The sequence below is a fragment of the Puntigrus tetrazona genome, chromosome 8 (genome assembly GCF_018831695.1).
Source record: "Puntigrus tetrazona isolate hp1 chromosome 8, ASM1883169v1, whole genome shotgun sequence".
NCBI classification, from domain to species: domain Eukaryota; kingdom Metazoa; phylum Chordata; class Actinopteri; order Cypriniformes; family Cyprinidae; genus Puntigrus; species Puntigrus tetrazona.
Window position 1 is genome coordinate 17,587,457 of NC_056706.1, and position 21,331 is coordinate 17,608,787.

Below are 21,331 nucleotides of genomic sequence, written 5' to 3' on the forward strand. Positions count from 1 at the left end.
GGAATCTTAAAACAAATGTAGATCCAAAACATTAATCAAATGAACAACGGTTTATAAACTCACATCCCACGCTTTACGGTATGGTTTTGGACTCAAATGATCACTTATATAACAATGATGTGTGATCAAATATATTTATGGACACAAGCAAAAAGGGATTAGCTGGTGAGGTGAAAATAATGAGGTTTGGAGGACAGAGAAATGAGGATGATGAAGATAAGATGGGTGAGATGGAAAACAGAAACGAAGAAAGACAGCGTGTGACTGGTGAAGGTCTGTACACTTTATCAGTGGACGTTGTTGATTTCGAAACCGTCAAGTCCTGTTTACTTTTCTTGTGGCCTCGGGCCAGCACCCTCCCTATTAATGACAGTGATTAGACGTGTCAGCGAGATCCCCCATGATCCCGCAGCAGCCTTGAACTCCAGGACAAATCACATCTGCTTGGTATCTAGAAGCCATCTGCGTCCACAAAACCCCCCCTAAGTGCTGCACATGCCGTGCCAGACTCCTACACGTGTCCAAACTAGCCATGGTCACGACAAAAGTCAAGATATTTTCCCATCGACATGCATGTAGATCAGATATTTAGTAGAATGTTAATAGATTATTAGATTTTAATAGATTAGTATCATGATTAGATGTAGTTTTGCATTCAACATCGTTAGGGCAGGCTTTTTAGATTATTTTTTTCTTTAATATCCTCTTTCATTCAAATCACCATATAAGCGGTCAGAAATAATTTTAAACACTTTAAATTTAAAATACTTAAAAATGCAAAAATTAACGCTTAATCGTTAGGTTATCTTTAATTCATTAAAACCCAAATAATTTAAATAACACTGCCATATAATAATATGTTCAATATATGAAGATATTTCCTTCAAAAAAACCTCTCTTTTATAATATAATCAAGTTTTGCTGCACCAATAGCCTCTTGCAGTCTGCCGTCATTCAGCACCGCTGCTCTTTGGACGTCCCGGGTTCAAGTCCCACCTCGTGGACCTTTCCTGACCCCACATTTACTATTGTTTGAGATATTGCCTTAAAGAGCTGCTGTCGACTTAAAGTCTGTGTAAAGCAATATTTAATATGTTCTGTTTGGTCACAAAAAAAAAAAAAGTGTTATAAATCAGCCAGGTTATATAAAAAAAAAAAAAAAAACTTTGCGATTGAGCTGGAAACCACTGATGCTAATGTGCTCCATTGGCATCAAGTGCATTAGCATCAGAGGAGAAAACACAAAAAAAGAAATCTAGTGTTTAATTTTTCAGCCATACGTTTCTTTTGTACCGTGTCTAAAAACGATTCTTTGAATTGCCTTTACACAGGCTTTAAATCTAAAGTCTTATTTACATTTTGCTGATCAAACAGAGTTGATTCTAGGTATCTGTGACATTCTATTGATCTTTATTCAGCAAGCAGGTGTTCTAGTGCAGCTGGGGACAGTAAGGAAATGAGTACCTAGTTCACACATCACTCCCACCAATCAGGTCGGCCGGAAGCATCTGTGTGGGAGGGGTTAAACTGGGAGAAGAGAAGGATAGAGAGAGGGTGGAAAAGAGAAAGACAGAAGAAAAGAGGAAGGGAAATGGAAAAGGAACGAGGGTTGACAAAAAGAAAGATAGGACATAGGCATTAATTAGCAGCCAAAATACAAAAATCACAAGCCGTTTCATTTCTATTTGATTATTCAAATTATGTTGTTTAATTAACATGTTGATATTTTGAATGCGTTTGCCTATAAGCAAACCCATGCCCAACGCTTTACAAAGCTTACACAAATATTGTTGGTTTAAAACAAGTTAAGCTCTACCAACACCATCTTTGGCAGGCAGTTGATTGCCACAGACAATAATTTGTACTCACACTCATACTTGTTTAAACAGTGCTTGAAATTCACCACAGGATTTCTCGAAAATTTTCTAAGGAAATCAAAGCAGCTTTCTGAAAACTTTCACAGACAGAATCGGTGATTCATAACTACCACATTTCCCTTTTCGCGAGAACTCAATTAATATAGATATTTTTTTTGTGTCTCACAAAATATTCCAGACCGACTGGAATTTGCACACAAAACTGAAACAAATGTAAAATGTTACTGCACATGAAGTCCCGGTCTCAAATGAAACTTCATGGGCTGCCTCGTGAGAATTTACTCTTTGCACATGGAGTTATGGATAAAATCATGTGCTCTGCTAAATATCGCACAGTTGTTGGCAAGCAGAAGCCTTCTGAAACTGTGACTAAACATATGAGTAAAACTAAATGGGATGTCTGCATGCCGCACAAATCTGGCAGACGAATGCATTTTAATAAACTCTGAATACATGAACTTGAACACATCTTAAAATAATTCCACGAATCAGGGATGTGTTTGTTGTCTATACGTGTACAACAGGGTGTGGGTGTGTGTGTGTGTGTGTGTGTGTGTGTGCCTGTGGGCACGTAGACAAATAAAGTAAGCTGTCAGTTTATATCATCATTCAGTTTTATTGCTGTTAGTCATGACCCATCAGGTATAATACGTTTCCTTGTACTGTGATCATCAGTGGATGGTCCAAAACACAGCGGGACAGATCCTTCCACAGATACTGCTGTCACACACGGTTTGTCTGAGCAGATTTAGTCCTGATTTCAAACAGAAGTAGATCTGTTTGATTACATGGCAAGCAACTAAACAAATCCAACAACTCAAACTCACAAACAAGGAATCAACATGAATCTGGGAAGAGGCCACAAAAATATTTGGCTAACTGGGGTGAGCTGTGTGCATATAATATCAATTCCAGACTTCAAAATAGAAACCTTAAACCTCATAATCTCACTAGGAAACAATTATTACTGGAGCAAGACTAAACCAACAAACTCAAAACAGCTTTAGGACACTAGATGAGGAGATTTAAGGAAGAACTTGAGGTGCTTTAAAGATATTGAAGAGATGACAGACTTCATGGATCAGATTTTGGAAAAAAAATATATAGTTAAGTCCAGACAGAATGTTTTGTAATATTGTAATATTGTAATATTATTTGTAACAATGTGTGCCGCCGTACTCGTGACTAGTGTGTGAAGCACATACTTCATTTTGGTCATCTTTAATGATCCCATTACCTTATAATTACAGCTTACTGGTGTTTAAAAGTTTAAACCTAGATACCCAACCTCTTCCAAAGCACATTTATAGACCAAACACGCTGAGCTCATTTCTGCTGCAGCCTTTATGAGACATCTGCTAGTCAGATATTTGGCTGTGAAGGTCACAGAGAGACTGACAGAATGTGACAGTTCTCCACACATCTAGCATTACGTGATCGTTAATGGTTTCACTTAACTTATGGGAATTCAGAAGTGTCAAATTTAACCCCAAAGACAGTTCATACAGCAACTTAACGGTCCACTGCCCGCATACTTTTTTTGGGCAACTCTATATTTTTCCTGAGAATACAAAAATGTTGAGGTCAGTGAGCTCTATATATAAAAAACGTATGCTCAATAAAACTACCTTTATTTGATATAAAAAAAAATAACAATTTTACAGTAACTTTTTGTACCATATTACACTTTTAAAAAAAAAACGACAAATAATTAAATTTTTTAAAAAAGTTTTTTTTTTAAATACAATTTATTCATGTGATGGCAAAACTGAATTTTCAGCAGTCCTCAGGGATTCTTTGATGGTTAGAATGTTAAAAACAGCATTTATTTGAAAACAAATCATACACGAAGTAGAAACTGTATTTACGGTTTTAATATTTAATATGTCCTTGTTGAAAAATCTAATTATTTGAAAGAGCTAAAATGTTAAGACCCTACTTTTGCATATTTTTAACGTTTAATTTTTTTTTTCTCCACGATCAAAGGTAACCCTCCAGTGTCCATGGAACTGAAACCAGAGTTGCTCTGACAATCAGGAGACTAACTAGTTCTGTCAGCTTTAGGTGAACATGTCACTTGTGACATAAAACTCATCAGATTTCACTCAATTCCTCAAACTCAGCATTTATAAGTTAACAAACTTCCTCTTGATCATGCTAAGATCATCATGCTGAAAAATGTGACTTCCTCGAGTCAAAGGTTTTAAGATTAGGGTCAATGAAGCCCCTAAGTGTCCACAAGAGGGTGCTATAGAAAAGAAAAATTACAAAACATATTATAAAAGTAAGAAATGTGTGTAAAGTTGGTATACACTTTGCATCTATCAAGGGAGTTATCGTAACTGCTGTCCTAAACTCGTTCCCCAGTTATCTGCCACTACTGTCAGCTTTTACATATTAACTGTGAATTTATTTTTGATAATAGTTTTGGGGTTTTTTTTATATTTCTTGGGAACATTTTTTACTATTACTAAAACTCAAACTGAACTAGAATCAAAACAGCATAAATATAAAAAGCCAATAAATATTTTTGTAACCGTATATAAACGATGAATAACACTCACTTAAGCTGCATGCTTGGTTTCCCCCCAGAAAGAGGCGACCTTTCCACACCCATGACAACACATTCTTTCTTACCAGCTAATTCACTCAAATATGCCGTTTAATTAGCCCTCTCAGTGGTGAGGTAAGATTAGTGACAATAGCACAGGACTGTAGGAGCCTGACACCACAGGACAGCGGCCCCGGGCCCTGCGAGAGGAGATTTATGCATCACAGCACACCTCCACAGGGTAGCGCAGGTCAAACTATTGAGTGTCTGTAAAGTGAATATCAAAGAAGGACAAATTCCTTTAGAAATGAATATATCTACTGGGTCTCTTGGATGCACATCAATTAAACACAAAGGGACCCCACGGCAATGAAGGGGGGGTCTGAAGAGTGAGGGTTTGAATCTACTCCGCTCCAGATCTACTGCAGCACGTCAATGGAAATTTGTAGAGGTGTGCATCAAAACAAAAGAACAGGCTGATTAAAGTTAAGATAACGGATTTAACTCATGAACTTCACTAAATTAAATTGTAAAAGGAGTAGTACTAAAACTCTACAGACTTCCAGGTACTTTGGCTAAAATTCTTAAAAGGTAGCATAATAAACACCCTTTATATACCCTGTCAAAATCAGGTCTGAAAAGTGAAAGTAATCCTCTGCATCTTCAGCGGCTCAGATGTCAGGAATAAACGACGAATAATATATTCATTATTACATACAACAACAAAACACTTCAGTTGCTTAATCTCAGACATTAAACGAATAGTTCACTCAAAAATGAAAATTACCCCAAATTTTACTCACCCTCAAGTCACCCTAGGTGTACACGATTTTCTCTTTTCAGACAATAAATAAATAAAGAATGGGTGGCTTTTTATCATTATAGGATGCACCCAACACACATTTGTGTTTAAAAAAAAACTTGTGTGAAGTGAATTTTGTATTCAATGACCCCTTAATTGTCTTTTTTGTTTCTTACAAAAGCAAATTTTCTTTTTCACAAGACGTTGACTCGTGGACTGCATTCGTGTGGATTATTTATGGATTAATCTGATGTCTGGGTTCTCATTTTCACAGCACCAATTCATTACGGAGATGATCAATTTAATGCTAAATTTCAGCTCAGGTTTAGCTTCATTTTTGGGTGAACTATAAATGGAGGAGAAAAAAGAACCAATATCAAGAGTAAACTCTTTAAACCTAATGATACCAACTCAAATAGTTTGAATCAAACAGGTTATGGGGGGGCTCTACAAAGGACATTGTCAGTCAAATTTAAAAAGCATGCGATTAAGGTCATGTGATCCAGGTTGTCTGCTCTCAATGTAATTTTTTCAGGTCAACCACACAAATTCAACCAAACAAATCATTAAGACAGGGATTGCACATTGGAGCAAAATACTGTTTTAATATGTAGTTCAATCAGATCAAATACCGGTAAATCACCCTCTGCCTACTTGCTGTTAACAATATGAGGATCGGTCTAAAAATATTGTAAAAGTTGTTTCTCATGCAAAATGCAGAAGTTGCAGTGCGATTATCCCCTATAAAAGCTGATGTCAAGCGTTTATAATCATGACCTAATCATTTGAAGTGATAAAAAAAAAAAAATCCCACCAGTGATCATATGTCATAAAAAATTAATTGTGATAATAGAAATTTAAAAATATTGCAAGTCATCACTGATAGCCATGTAGGTTGTGCACCAACACTTAGCGTTACATTACGGGCATCCCAAATTCAAATCCCGCCACTATATCTTTCCCATTCGCTTCCAGTCACTTCTCCAATGTTCCATACTAATAAAAAACGAGTCAAAATGTGTAAATAAAAACTAAAAATAATAAGCTATACATGATGTTGCTTAATTAAATGCTAGGATATGATGCCTTTTGTGTGGCCTTTCATATCTGAAACTAGTCAAAGAACATGTTTGTCACTGTTGAAAGTAGCAAGAAAAGGCAAGAATGAAGATGAAGATTCTTGTGAAGTGTCACACACCTAATGGATTCCCAAACATCTTGCTTCAGAGTTCTCAGATAACTTCATACTTCCAAGGAGCGTCACAAATGATACGTGTGCTCTCTGCATGTCACTTTTCTCCCCTGAAATAAGTGAATGTACTAAAGAAAACTTGTCCGGTCGTCACGGTTTTAAAAGAAACTTTACCTCAATGGTAGGTTCCTTAACACCGGTTAGTTTACTGGATACTATTGCTGGAGACCGTCTGCACAAAGAAACCAATTCACACTTATTTGTCCTCCATGACGGAAGAGCACTTGGAGTATCTCAGAAATAGAACAGGGCATCAGTTTACTGTCTGGTATTTACTGTGGCATATCCAGTTTAGACAGAATCACTGATTATAAAGGATTCTCTTATCTTTTGTTGCGTCACATCACGCCATTTGCGTTTAGTGTCAACACTGTGTTAGCTGAAAGATCAAACATGTTTGGTTTCAAATGTCACACACTTCTGCCCTTTGCTACAAATCATATTGTTTCAAGCAATCTTTGTTTCAAACTTGATTCGGAAGCTATTAAGAACACTGACTCATCTAAACTTAAAAAAAAAAGATGGAGTTAAATCTCACAAATTGCCTTATGCAATATGAAAAACTAAAAGGGTGAGGTTTGGATGAGAAACCAGTGACATAATAGAGGCTTCCAAAGTGAGGTGTCCTCAAAATTTGCATTACTGCAAACCAAAAGGTTTGAATCAGGTCTTCAATCAGAGGCCAATAATTGCAAGTGATATGTTATTAAATACAACAACAGAAAATCTTAAAATGAACAAAAAGCTGTCATTTACTTACCTTTAACAAAAGAAGATATTTTGCAAGTCCATCCAAGTGACCGAAACTGTTTGGTTACCAACATTCTTCAAAATATCTTCTTTTGTATTTCATAGAATTAAATAAATCATACATGTTTGGAATTACATGAGGGTAAATAAAATATAGGCAGAATCTTACTGCAAAGGTCACTTGGTGGTGTTCTGAATCCTAACTTAAATGTCTGGGCTATTTCACAATGGTTTCAAATGTAAAGTTTAACATCGTTTCTTGAATGATATCTTCTGCCAAACAGTTTGAATAGGAGTATGTTTTTTGGTCTGATTGCATTCACCAACCAAAAACCCAAAAGACTTGAACATTCTGTAAATGATAAGAAAAGACTTGCAATGCAAACGTTTCATAAGAAAAGAAAAGGAGACAGAAAAGAGAACAGAGAATCAGAATTGGTTTGAAATAGCATTAGGGAGAGTTATGACTTTTTTTTTTGCTTCACGGGACTAATTCCCAATTTGAGAGTGATCAGATGACTGAGAAAAAGAGAGTCAAAAAAAAAAAAAAAAAAAAAAAAAAAAAAAAAAAAAAAAAAAAAAAGAGGAAGAAAGACTTTAATTCCCTCTTGTTTTTCTAGTGGTGTGTTAGCTAAGGTTTTGTAACTGTCAGCCTACTGATTTGTTAACATGCTATCTCAGCTTCACCATTTAATTACACAGTTCTCACTTCACTCACTTTAAGCTCTGAGAAATCGATACAGTTAATTGGCAATTTCTTAAATAATCCACTTCTGGGCATGCTTGGATTGTGAAGAGCGACTGCTGACAAATGCTGACGCGAACTGACACAAAAGCAAGATGACACACAAAAAAGCGTTATTTCAGCTCTCTATGCACAAAAGCTAATTAAAACACACTCACAGATCACAAATCACAGATGAGAAATGCTATTAGGATCAACTGCTTTTAACTTTTCTGTGCAATATTAAGGCAAGTCTAAACCAAGCACAACAGATTTGTTTAAGTAAAGCATTCCACTCAAAAGGGTCTTGACAGCCTGTGCTATAAAATACAGCTGCTACTATCCAAGCCCGTGTTCCTCTGAGCTAAATCTGTTTATCTAAATTGTTTATGCAACCCTGGACGTCTTTCGGGTTTATATAATAATAAAGGAACGGCTCAAAAAGAGTCAATAAATTATTTAAATTCTGTTCTCAGAGACGCTCGTTATCTTTAGCAAACTGCCCACTTATCAGAAAACACACGAGTGTTATTACTGGCATCGAGATGGAGATGTCACCCACCAGACCGATCTCAAAAGTCATAGTTCATACGCCACCACATGAATAGACATTTCTGGCATTATTTACACAAATACCCGAAGCGGCCCTTACATTGTGAATGAAAAAAACAACAAATGAATCAGAAAGATGAAGAGCATAGGCTGGCTATAGATGCCCTTTATTATTCCTATGCATAACATAGTTTGGAGAGAGCTAATTCCATTCATACTGCAGTATTCTCATCTGATCAAATGATTTCCATGACATTTCCAGTCATGATTGCTGGGTTTCATAGAGATGGCGGAGGAAAATTTAAATATGTCAGGTAGCAGATTTTAAAATTCACCACTGAACAGTTTTGCACATTAAAATGTACAAATGTTAACAATAATTTACTCATTTGTTTCCAATGAGACCATCAACTTCATGCTATGAAGATGGCTTGGGGATTGGTTCGCATGGATCAACACGTTACATTTTTCAGAGGCGAGCAATATTATTAATATATAGACTACTTCTCTAACCACTGATGTTACCTTGGTCAAAAGTGACAGTAAAGGCATTTATAATGTTAGTATAGATTTTTATCTGCCAAATAAATTGAAGTTTCTATTCTTTCCACACACACACACACACACACACACACACACACACACAAAATAAGCAGCACAGATGTTCTCAACACTGATAATAACAAAAGCAGCAATTCAGCAAATGAAGCATCACGTGACAAAGAAGCCTGAAATTAACCTAGAAACTTTTACTGGCCCACAATTATTACCGATTTCCTCCATTTAGAGTTAAGAAATCTCTAAGGGAAAACATAAACCAATGACCAAAACCACTCGTAATATTTAATGAGGCACAAACAATAAATGTCCAGACTGCATCACAGGAGCCACAGATGATGGCGTCAGTTCCTGAACCGGCATGAACCTGCTTACATCTTCTCACATGCTTCACCCTTTGTCACCTCTTCCATCACATTATTACTAACCTTGACATACCTCTCAGAGATAACCAAAACCAGCACACTTGTATTAGATAACAATGTTTAATATTTAAACTGTCGTGAAAAATATTTGGAAACCCCATATGCTCGGTACGGCGTTGCGTTCGGTTTTAATCAAACGCGACGTTTCAACACGACCTTATTTTATTATTCCCCATTTAAGCGATGAAACGCATCGAGCGTGTGCGCAGAGAGAGCTTACCTCGCTGTCACCGGCGGTTACGACGAGACGAGAAAATACATCTCCGACCAGACGGACCGAAAGCACGTGGCCTTTTAAAAAGAGTCAAGTGTTTCGACATCTCTGTGGCCGTGGCCCAACGGACGGATCTATATTTCAACGCCGTGTTTTATATAGGCTACCAGACATACCAAAGACGAAAACTGTAAATGATCATATAACGGAGTCGTATTCACTGTAGATATACGCGACCCAGTTAAAAGCCAGCATCACATCTCGCTGAGGTGTTGATAGGATGCGACTAGCCTAGGACATGTTTGAATCATTATTATATTAATCGCGCCTATTTGGTATCAGGAAAATGTGCGTTTGCGGTTACGATACACCTAAAGTGTGATGAAACACAAGGAGTCGTTATTTCTCACCTTTCCAGGAAGAAACCTCGTTGTCCTCTTCTGTAATTTCCCCTTGTGTTCTGCCGTGGTACCTTGTAACGTTAGCAGCACCGAGTGTCCTACTTCACCACTTCTGCGGGTAAACACAGAAACGGCGGCTTTCTCTGACCGAGCACCTTCGGCAGGACAGGGCCTTCTGCCTAGACAGGCTTATTTGACGAGCGGGGGTTTGGCGGAGCGATTTTTCTCTATTATATAGCGACACACGGACGTACACACCGCACACGGGGCACTGTGGTATTTCAACGCATGCTCAAAACAAACTCTGACGTCGAAACGCTCATAAGCCCCGCCTTCTAGCGACTCCGGCCAATGGGATTGTTCACAGGCGATGACGCGACATCCCAGTCATCTTTTTTGCCGGTGTCGCTCCGCCCCTGTGATTCCGCTCAGTACAACCTCTTCACACGCCCCCTATCATCTCACAGGACTCCCGTTTCTTCCGACGTGCTGCTTTTTACGGTACAAATGGCGCTTAAATGAGCTAGCCTTTAAAACAACTTAATAAATCGTTCAAATAATTTATATTCCAAATAAAAACCCGTTGTAAAAAATAAAAAAGCCGCCCTCGGTGTCACTGAAGGCCTTTTGTTAAATTTCTGGCGCCCCCTTCCGGTTTTCAACCTGTACCGCGTCATTACTTAATTGACCTACATTCAGTAACCGTTAATTACATGAAACCAATGATCTAAACTGCTCTTTCCACATTACGAAACAGAGAAACTTTAAGCGTTAAAGACCAGGTTTTAATCGAGGCATGTGATATTTTAGTACAGTTTTTGACTAGTACATTACCAAACTGGTACGTTACCAAACTTTTAAGCCATTCAGGGCTATACAATAAAAATAACAACTTCAGCTACAGGCTTGCTTTTCAGTATCATCATTACTAAACACCATTACCGAGCAAATTGCAGGGAGGTCGCTGAAACAGTTATTTTCCATCAACAGAGGGCCATTGAGGACACAGAAGAAGCAGTGTTTGTTGTGGAAATGTTGCTCTTAGGGGTTTTGCTAAGCTTTCAATGAAGGGTCTAAGAGCGAGCAGAACACCACTGACTAGACAAATCACTGAACATGTGAACACAGGCTTACAAAAGCAGCACTGAATAAAGAATCTTGCAATCACTTTATTATATCGTTTAATCTTATTGTTGAGGCAGAGCAGAGCTAAACTAGAAATGAAAATATTTAAGGAACTGTCTACATGCAATTTGTAATAGAATTGCTTTTACGTCTTCGACATGGACATTCTCGAAATATGCACACAAAGGGAGTATGTATATTTACAGTAACTTTTTACAGTGACTCTGTGCGTCCCCCTAGTGGTGCGAATAGGTTAAAAAATAAATTTTCTACTTATTGTGTGTATGACATTTATTTCGTATATATATAGTTAATAAAAAAAACTCTCACAGACAAAAAAGGGTTTTGTTATTTATTTTACTATTTGTTTTAAGCAGCAGGGAGTGAGACAAAACGTGTCTCACTTGTATGATGTTTTCTCATACAAACAATGACTGGGATGCTTGAATTGCAAACATAATTGGAGTAGGACTTAACAATAATGACTGTGTCGACTGGTAAGCCTAAAATAAGTGTTTTGAGGACGAAAGAGTGGGTTTGCTTGTGTTTCGTAGAGGCATACACGATTTTTAAAGCAAGCTGTGTGATCATTGCTTATAGCTTATGTTTAACCGTTTTCCCCACACAGGCCCATACCTGATTTACATACAGCCAAATACCAAACAAACAAACAAAAAAAAATTGGTCTTATGTTATATAACAGTTCATTCCGGTTCCTCGTATCTCGTGGTGGAGAGGAATATTCTAGTGATAACAGCTGTTTCACTGTTTTTGTGTCATGGAATGTAGTTTTAAAGTGAGTAATAAAATAAGTAATAAAACTCATAAAACTAAAACTCAGTAAAAAAAATCATATTTTGGTGTGGGAGTCCCCATGCGACAAAGCGGCCAACAAGTGGGCGGGCAATATGCTAATGTTTAATTTTGACATCAACATGAAAAGACTTGGGATTAGTTTTTTAAAAATGACTCGTTTCAGTGATTCACGGTCGACTCTTTTTCTTTCGAGAGACATTAAATTCATACGCGGTGCACTTTAAAACGTTGCTGGATGTTTTCAGTCACTTAGAGCTGTGTTACACACTGCGGGTCATTTACAAAAAAGCCATAATTGAGGCATTTTGCATTTATTTTGGTGAGAATGTAGTGTTTAGATTTCAAATATGCAATTTATTAATAAAGATAACGTGTGTTTGAAACCTTGCTTTGATTTGACTTTTTTTTGTGAATTCCAGGGTATCAGCGGCTGCTTAGCACACATTGGCCAGATCTTCACACGAGCTGCAGTGCTATATATCAACATGGTTGTGATCCAGCCAAGAGGCCACGGGCCTTTAAAAAGACTCCTAAAACTATGCCCATTTAAACATTTGTTTTCTGTATATTTACTGTACATCTCGATTAAATATTCTCCCTCTGTTTTCTGTAACAACTCGCACGCCTCTTATAATCATACATGATAACGCAGGACAACAAAACATGCGTCGTTTGCGTCTTCCGTAATTTAATATCTGCACTTAAGCTATAAACGGCATGCATCAATGAATGTATTTCTGGCCATAAATGCACACAGGAAGTGATGTCACTCCTGGAAATAGCAGCAGGTAAGAGGCAGGCCTGAACAGATGGGAGAAACAGTCCCAGTTGCTTTCATAACACATGAACACGTACTAGACAGTGTTGACTCCTCTTCTTCCTGCTAGTTGTAGAGCTCGTGTCCCGAATCAGTGGTTAATCTATAGCTAGTGCTAATTGATAAATGTAGGTTAGTGGGTCTGTTCGCCTCATTCACATTTTACATGGTTTAGTATATTGTACTTTTACCCGACATTTCAAGAAATCACATAGAAACTGTATTAAGATGGAAGATGTTGTGTGAAAGGTGAAGATGAACCACAAGCGGTAGAAACGATTACATGAGAGTCGGGGGAAAATACGGAGATTAGAAAAGATTATATTGCCTAGTCAGACACCCAAAGCAAACAAAACGGAGACGCCTCTCCAGCATGAACCAGATCACACACAGACTTCCATAAACATAGCCAATGGGGATAAGCATTTCTGTAAGGACACAATATTCTATATAAACACATTTACAGTCGTACCCACAGATCTTTAGTTTCAGATAAATGTTAAGGTGCAAATCTAGTATTATTTTAATATATGAGATTTGGTCTTGTAACACACAGACACACACACACACATACACACACACACACACACACACAGACACACACACACACACACACACACACACACACACACACACGCACACTCACACACACACATACACTTACGCAGAAGTTCCTTTAAAAGTCGCCTGTTTCAAGGAAAGCACTTATTGCTGATCAGTGGCTAATTTTAAAGTTTTACATTAACAACAAAAAAAAACAAAAAGAAAGAAAAAAGATTACTGTGCTCCAGTCTTCTGGTTGAGAACCACTGAAAAATAGTGCATGACTTCCATTGCTTTACCATTTATCTACTTTAGTATTCTTTTTACATTACTTGTAATGCATCACCCCCAACTCTGCTTAAAAGCATTAATAACATAGACAGAAACACACTGGTTTTGATCAAGAGTAGTGCATCTTTTATTCATTAGATCTACATTGTATCTGCTCCAACCAAATAAACAAAGAATAAATAAATAAGAGCTTTTAGGTAATTTAGGTGTTGCTACTGAAAGTGAACTGAAAACAGACTTTTAAATAGCTTTGAATCTTTAACTTCACCTTCATCATAGTATTATAGTAGTTCCTTTATAGATGAGCAATAGTTTCCCACCATCCCCAAACAAAAGGGGACTTTTAGTTTGCGTAAGAGCAAAAGCTATCCATATCACTGATAATACGACTGTCATATAACAAAGAGATTCTCAAGGTTGCCCACTGTGTGCTGTACTTAATAAAATAATAATTAACCTTTACAAATCATGTGGGCAAAAGCAAAAAAATAAGATAAAGAAGCCTCTCGTAAAGTATATATCTCAGTCTGTTTCAAATATATATTTATATATATATATATATATATATATGTATAGCAAAATCCAAATTTTTAAAATGAGCATAATAATAAAACTTGTAAACCACAATTTTAATAACCAGGACATGTCCGTTCATGCCCGAACCCTGCATTCCATCAGACGCTGCCTGACAAATAAATACATTCCTGAAAATAAAACACGTACTTCTATACCTCTAAAATGCCTACACTGTAAATATAACTTTTAATACTCCCCATTGCTGTGCAAGAATCAAATGTGACCAAACAAATCATCCTGGCCCCACTGATATGTGCAATACAGATTTGAGCAGAACTTATAAACACTGGTACACTATAACTTCACGCATACAGTTGCTTTAGTTTGCTTACAGTCTTCTGTGGGACCTACTGGCTTACAAGGAAGAAAATGTACAACTTTGTCAGTCTCCATGCAAAGAAAATCACAAATATCTCACATATTTGGACAGGCATGCTTCAGGTCGGTTTTCATCACATTAATTTTGTTCTTTTGGTGAGTATTATGTGCTTCAAATCATCATTGGTGCTAGATGCTCCTTTGGGTCCCTTGAAATCCATAGTTACTGTACTCTCCTTCAAACTACGGTATCTGGAAGGTTGAGACTGAGTCTTGTAATGTCCCGCATTCGTAAGGCAGAAGAAAGCAGTCCAGAGCGGTGATGGTTTTTATATGGACGTCAGAGAGCCCACTGGAATCCATCGACCAGTGATACAAAACGTGGCTTTGCTACTTCATTCGGATCAGAAAGTTCCACCATACGGTAGCCGGCATTTAGCAACTGGAAGGATCCCAGCCGTCCAGGCTTTTCTTTTTTAAAAGTAGTCCTGCTGTGAAGTACAAACTGTGATGCCATACTGTAGGCTATGTGTTGGTCTATAGTACGATTCTACGGAGTGCAGCAGGCATGGGAGTAGTGCTACAGGACAAGACAGAGAGTGACTGCTGTGCTAGTTTGGTATATAGACATGTGGAGAGAACTGGATTGGGACACTGAGGGCTGCTTTAGCTCTAGATTGCTCCCCTCCCGTCCTAAATCACATTTTCAAAGAGCTGCATGGAGTTCATGATGTTTTCGTCCTGGAAAGCAGAAGAGGAGTCGGTTATGACCGCTTAAAATAGTCGGCATCAACCTTAAAGATAATGTTTTTTAAATGTACGAGTTTTTTGCACTGAATGTGATTTAAATAAGAATGATTTTAAGAAGATCAACAGCACTGAAATGACTATGAATGCTTGAAATAATTGCAATCAGTTATGGCTTTAAAAACTATTTACTTTTGTACTAAATAGAATGTAATTTTTTAAAATTGACTATATAGTTCAAGTACATTTTTTATTAAGTAGTGTAAACATTTACTTATGAAGAGATTTACTTAATAATTTCCATACATTTTCACATTTTCACATATCAAAATATGTACAAAAGGAGAGTTTTATTTCTGTTTGTGAGCACAAAACCAGTCTTAAGTAGCACGGTATATTTGTAGCAAAAGCCAACATTGTATGGGTCAAAATGATGGATATTAAGTAAATATCATGGTCCATTAACATATTTTGCATTTTGTATATGAACATTTAATTTTTGATTGGTAATGTATTGCTAAGGACATAATTTTTACAACTTTATAATAATACTTAGATTTATTATTTTTCAAATTCCAGATTTCACCTCGGTCATAAATACAGTCCTATTCTAACAAATCATACATTAACGAAAAGCGCCAGAAGATGCATAAATCGCCATATCAATAAATCGACACTTATGGTCCAGGGTCACATTTATGTAATTTAGACATTTCAATTAAATTTTGATAATAATGGTTTTGCAAGCTATTTGCACATTTTTGCATTCAATTAAATAACGATTTAATAACGATTTTAAGAAAGATGCATGTTAATATGTGCATTGTAAGTGTTAAACACGTCTTACTTTCTGACAGGTCTCAATAAACTCCTCAATAGTGACCACACCATCCCGATTTCTGTCCATTTTCTATAAGAAAATGTAGAAAGTGTAGAAGATATTAAGACTCTGGTAAGATTGTGTTGGTGTCTTCATATAACTGTGCTGGTTACTGATACCTGGAAGAACTTTTCCACATGTTCAGATGGAGCTTCATCTCGCACACTGGGGTAGGTGTACCTGCCCATCATGTCGTAGATTGACTTCATGATTAACAGCATCTCCTACACACACACACACACACACCACTAAGTTTTGTTTTGTTTGTTTTTTTATTTTTTACTTAAGTGTGAGTGAAGTAGCCTCTGGAGCATCAGAATACAGCGTTTTAACGAGAACCTCTTTAGTGATGTATCCATCCTTGTTGATGTCGTAAAGGTTGAAAGCCCAGTTGAGCTTCTCAGTGACGGATCCTCTCAGCAACACAGAAAGACCGATCACAAAGTCCTGTCATAGAGAGCAGACAATGGAAAAAGGTGATGAAATCAAACTTCTTTATCGTCTAAGCAGTGATTAAGGATAATCTCACCTCAAAACGAATCGAGCCATTTCTATCAAGATCGAACGCGTTAAACAAGAAGTGGGCGTATGTGGTGGCATCTGAGGAATTACGACAAAGAATTAGTCCAAGTAGTCCCAAATCGCAAGTCATGCAAAATCAACATTACTGATTTAGTGAAAAAAACATATTTACCCCCTTGGGGAAAGAACTGAGAGTAGATGGTCTTGAAAGTTTCCTCATCAACCAAACCACTTGGGCACTCCTTAAATGGAAAGAGAGGCACATCTAATTAAACATTTAATTAAACAGATAATGGACTAATTCTCACTGTGCCACATCGGCAGCTCGTGAAGGCTTTAAATAAGTGCAATGTGCTAGTTTTCTGTCCTATATAGTACACATCTGCTGATACAAACAGAAAGAACAACATTCACAACCCCAAAGCTCTTCATTGAAGATGAACAGCAGCATTTTATTAATGAATAACTCAAATACTTCTGCCGCTCGCAGTTGGATTGAATTTTCACCTGGTGGACAGTAAAACTACTTATGTCAAGTAAGTCATATCTACAGACTCGTAGCACCATACAGAATAGTCTAGAAGATGTTCTGGTGAGTTGAGTTTTGCCTCTTCTAAAAAATAACATAATACGTTTGTATATATTTTATGTAGGAAACATTTTATGTTTACGCAGCCTCTGAATTCTACTCTAAAATGTGTGTTTGGTGGCAGAATGCCTTTGTTTTTTAGGCAACCCATTTTAACCACTAGCTGTCAATCTTACGTACTGGACCTTTAATGAAGAGCTGTCCATAAAAGGTTGACTTTAAAACTTTTTTCATATCATTCACACAGTCTTGATAGCTGGCCCACAACTGATCACAAACATTAACTTCTGAAGTTTAATCCTCATTTGCGCCCTCTCTTCAATAGACACTCACGTTTTTGAAGCCCCTGTAAAGGGACTGCAGCTCCTTCTTGGTGAATTTGGTCTGAGCCTGCAGCTGCTCCAGACCCTCGGGTTGATGTCGCACCGTGGACAGCTCCAGGTCACTGTCACTGCTGTCTATGGGAGAGAAAGAGCAAAAAAAGAGAGAGGAAGAGGGGGGAAAGCAGAGAGATAGAGGAGGAGGGGGTCGGGAAGGGGGTGAGTTGATGGGATGCAGGACGGGATGGGGCGAGAGAGCATTTCAAAGAAGGAGACAGCGTTTGCGAGGAGAGAAAGAGGAGGAAAAAGGGGCAAAAGAGTTAGCATAAAAGTCAAAGATGTGCAGGAAGAGGAAAGAGAAAGAAATGGAGGTTTGATAGACGGGGTGACTCTTTCTTTTTCAATGTGACTGACTGTTTGTGTCATCGTGAAAGGACTCGCTTTAGGGTTTCCCTACCGTTGTGCTTAAGCCATTCTAATTGGTGAAATTCAGTATTTCTTGCGAGGTCTGCTATATGAGCTAGCGTAGTCAATCACATAATGAAGAAAGCATCCCACAAAAAGAAAAGGCGATAGATCGATTAACAAAGGAAAGAGGCTAAATAAGACAGGTGCTTACACTCACCGTCTTTACAAAAACAGGTTAAGAGTGAGATAGGGAGGAACGAGAAGGACAGAGAGGGTCAGAGAGAGTGAGAGGAGGAAAAAAAGAGAGAAACGGTCAGGTCAAAAAACCACAAAAAATAGAACAATCACTAAAAAAACAAAAACAAAAGTGGACGGGAGAAGAGAATCAGTGTTGTTATTAACTAAAACGATTTACTACTGCATTTAATCATGTTCATTGAAATAAGATGAAATGTGTGTGTGTGTGTGTGTGTGTGTGTGTGTGTGTGTGTGCGACAAAAACACAAAACAAAAATTACGTTAAAATTGAAATGGAAATATTAAAATAACTGAAAACATGAGTAAATACTATAATAGTATATGAATAATGTAAAAGAAGAGCAAATAACCCTGTGAAGCTTTAGGAAACAAAAGTTACCTATTTAAACAGACACCGGAAGCTTAAAGAATCGAAAAATCCTCAAAAATGTACATGGAAAAGGATTTTTTCAGACCATCTGGAATGCTGTTACACATGTTACACACAAATATCTAAAAACAAAACTGTATATGGGAAGCAACAACTGTTCGATGATAAACGAAATGAACATTTCATTAACTTTTAAACTTCAGTCTAACAAAAATTTCAGATTTTATGATTAAACCAAGAAAAATATATTGGAATAATATCTTAATATTACAAGCAACTTTGTCTTTCGAATAAATGCATTTTATTTTAGGAAGATAAGATATTTTGACTGAAATGCCACAGATGCTGCATAGCATTAAAGTCATAAGACACACAAAAGATCTATAAACGACATCTCCATCTAGTTTCTCTCACCTGTCTCAGTTATGTCTATGAGTCCAAGCAGATGCATGAGTTTGAGAAACATGAAGACCAGGCAGACGATGCCCACGGTCTGTAAGCCCTCGGTCTCCCATCTCACACTCATCCTGACACTCTGTCCCTCAACACGTCTTGTTCTTCCAGCTCAGACCACTTTTACACCGTAAATTCCACCAGCTTCATAAATGTGGCATAACTATTCTCTGATAACGCAACCGGGGTAGAAAGACGGGCAGCTGTCCCGATTTAAGAAACATCTGTTACACCCTTTGAATAAAATTCGGGGGAGGAAAAAACAAAAAAGCATCTTATGTTGGTGTCATCTTCTCTTAGCCTTGCGTCCGAAATGACTTTGGAGTCCAGATATTCGCCGGTAACTCTCCTCTCTCATTATTTCTATGCCTCTATTCTTCTCGCATCTATTTAAAAGTTCACTCTGACACAATTTTCAAAGGGAATTGAGAAAACTCCCGCTCAGGAGACGAGGGTGTCCCAATTAGATTTAGACACAACCCCAACGTGAATCTTCAACTTTGACATGGCGATAAAAACAGACATTTTTTCTTCTTTGAATGAGACAAAACAGCCATATCGTCACATTTTGTGGTAGATATAGTTTCATCGTCAGGAATGCAGTTTCGTATGAAGCTTCCCTGACGAAAGTAAAAGATTTCAGGCCTTTGATTGGTCTGGAATGGACATTTAATATTTGAAGTTATTGGAACAGATGCACAATCACAAGGTGCCCTAAATCCTGCTTCCCTTGTCTTGTGAACCAGTTTCCCACGACTAATTGTTCTCTCTGTATTTCAGCCTTTGTGATCCGACAGTGATCTGCAGAGACTGTTCTTCATTTATCCTCTGGCAGCATTGTTATTCAGTGCTCTCTTGCCAAGAGCCATCTTTTAGATTTTGTCATGCACAACAGATTTATGACAAACAAAACCATTAGCGCCCGAAGAACTCAAGAGTTTTCAAAGCAGATTGATAATAACGATGCAAACAAAAGTACGACTGATGTTTATAGTTTTCATAAACAAGAAAAAAGGATTTCACAGGCCAAAATTCAATAAATCTGTAGTATCAGAGTGCAAATGTGATCAAAATGGGTCTTGAAAAAGTCAAATAAATTCACGTATTAAATTGTTTAAAAACTAAATTCAACTTCAGAATTGTTTTATACATTTATTAGTATTAATATATATATATTTATGTTTGTGTATATTATATTATATATTATATATTATATATATTATATATATATTACATGTATACATGCACATATTTTATTTAGGAAGTGATTAATCTCATTTAATTGTTGGACTGTACTAATTACAACATTTTTTTTTTCTTTTTGAAATATAAATCATATATATCATTCATGTCTTTACTGTCATTTTTTATCAATTAATTGCACGTTTACAAGTTTTAGAAACGTTAAATTCCTGCAAACAAAAAAAAAAAAGTAAAAATGTTCCTTTTATGATGAAGCAAAAGAGAATGCAGCAATTTGTGATCGCTAAATCCCACTGCCTGTCGACAGAGAAATGGTTTCTTTTTAGAATGTTTTTGTTATTTTTAATTTTTTTCCAGAATGTTTCATCATGCTAATCAGCCAAAATCCTCTGCCATTGGTTCCCAGCCTGAGCTCGTGACCCAGGTTTGAGATCACAAAGAACCATTGCCCTCTGGTGGCTGACGCTTGACGTCTGCGGTGCACCACAGTAGACAATTTGCATTACAATATGAGCAGGAACGTGCAAGTTGAACAAAATAATAGTTGACAGATCAAATTCCTCTCACGCAACAGAGCCAGCACATATTGATCATTACACACGCTTCACTTCAAAAGTCTCTGATTACGTATTACATTCACACAAGCAGAAGCCCAAAATAAACTTCACCCTCCTGAAACACGGCTCTCAGGAATAGACAGAGATGTAGTAAGTGATGCCACTGAGCTAAAAATAGTCCCCTGCTGATCCGTTGGGTGGTCCGGCTCACGGGGCCAATACTGGAAGATTTATGTATAGATTACAGGAGGCACTCAGACCCTTCCAGATGATCAAGTGTTTATTTGCATAGCTGTCTATTATAAAAGCTGATGTGTTTTGCCCATACTGTCTATATGTCCTCGCCAAAAAAACTAATCTTAAAACTGTTGGTCTTAGGTAGTTTTATCTGGTCTACCCTGATATTTCACACAAAGGTACAAAAGCTGTCAC

The 21,331-nt window shown here is 37.2% G+C and overlaps 2 protein-coding genes across 11 annotated transcripts in view; both read right to left on the minus strand.

The window, feature by feature from the left end:
* The window catches only part of slc23a2 (solute carrier family 23 member 2), a 28,428-nt gene extending 18,037 nt beyond the window's left edge, over positions 1-10,391 (minus strand). Inside the window, exons 1-2 of one of the 2 annotated variants that reach the window (XM_043246759.1) lie at positions 10,116-10,391; positions 1,465-1,527 (exon numbers count right to left, since the gene is read on the minus strand). In XM_043246759.1, the coding sequence (XP_043102694.1) occupies positions 1,465-1,477 (13 nt within the window). In that variant the 5' untranslated portion in view covers positions 1,478-1,527; positions 10,116-10,391. The remainder of the gene's footprint in view (positions 1-1,464; positions 1,528-10,115) is intronic. The other variant, XM_043246760.1, reaches the window with a different exon arrangement.
* A 3,410-nt stretch (positions 10,392-13,801) lies between these two features.
* The window catches only part of kcnip3a (Kv channel interacting protein 3a, calsenilin), a 44,254-nt gene continuing 36,724 nt past the window's right edge, over positions 13,802-21,331 (minus strand). For 3 of the 9 annotated variants that reach the window (XM_043247813.1, XM_043247820.1, XM_043247818.1), the window contains 8 exons: positions 18,276-18,278; positions 17,664-17,788; positions 16,914-16,983; positions 16,749-16,819; positions 16,559-16,666; positions 16,339-16,443; positions 16,187-16,249; positions 13,802-15,333 (listed from right to left, as the gene is read on the minus strand). In XM_043247813.1, the coding sequence (XP_043103748.1) occupies positions 15,286-15,333; positions 16,187-16,249; positions 16,339-16,443; positions 16,559-16,666; positions 16,749-16,819; positions 16,914-16,983; positions 17,664-17,788; positions 18,276-18,278 (593 nt within the window). In that variant the 3' untranslated portion in view covers positions 13,802-15,285. Of the gene's footprint in view, positions 15,334-16,186; positions 16,250-16,338; positions 16,444-16,558; positions 16,667-16,748; positions 16,820-16,913; positions 16,984-17,663; positions 17,789-18,269; positions 18,279-19,100; positions 20,196-21,331 lie in introns of those variants that run through there. The other 6 variants (XM_043247812.1, XM_043247819.1, XM_043247817.1 and 3 more) reach the window with 4 other exon arrangements.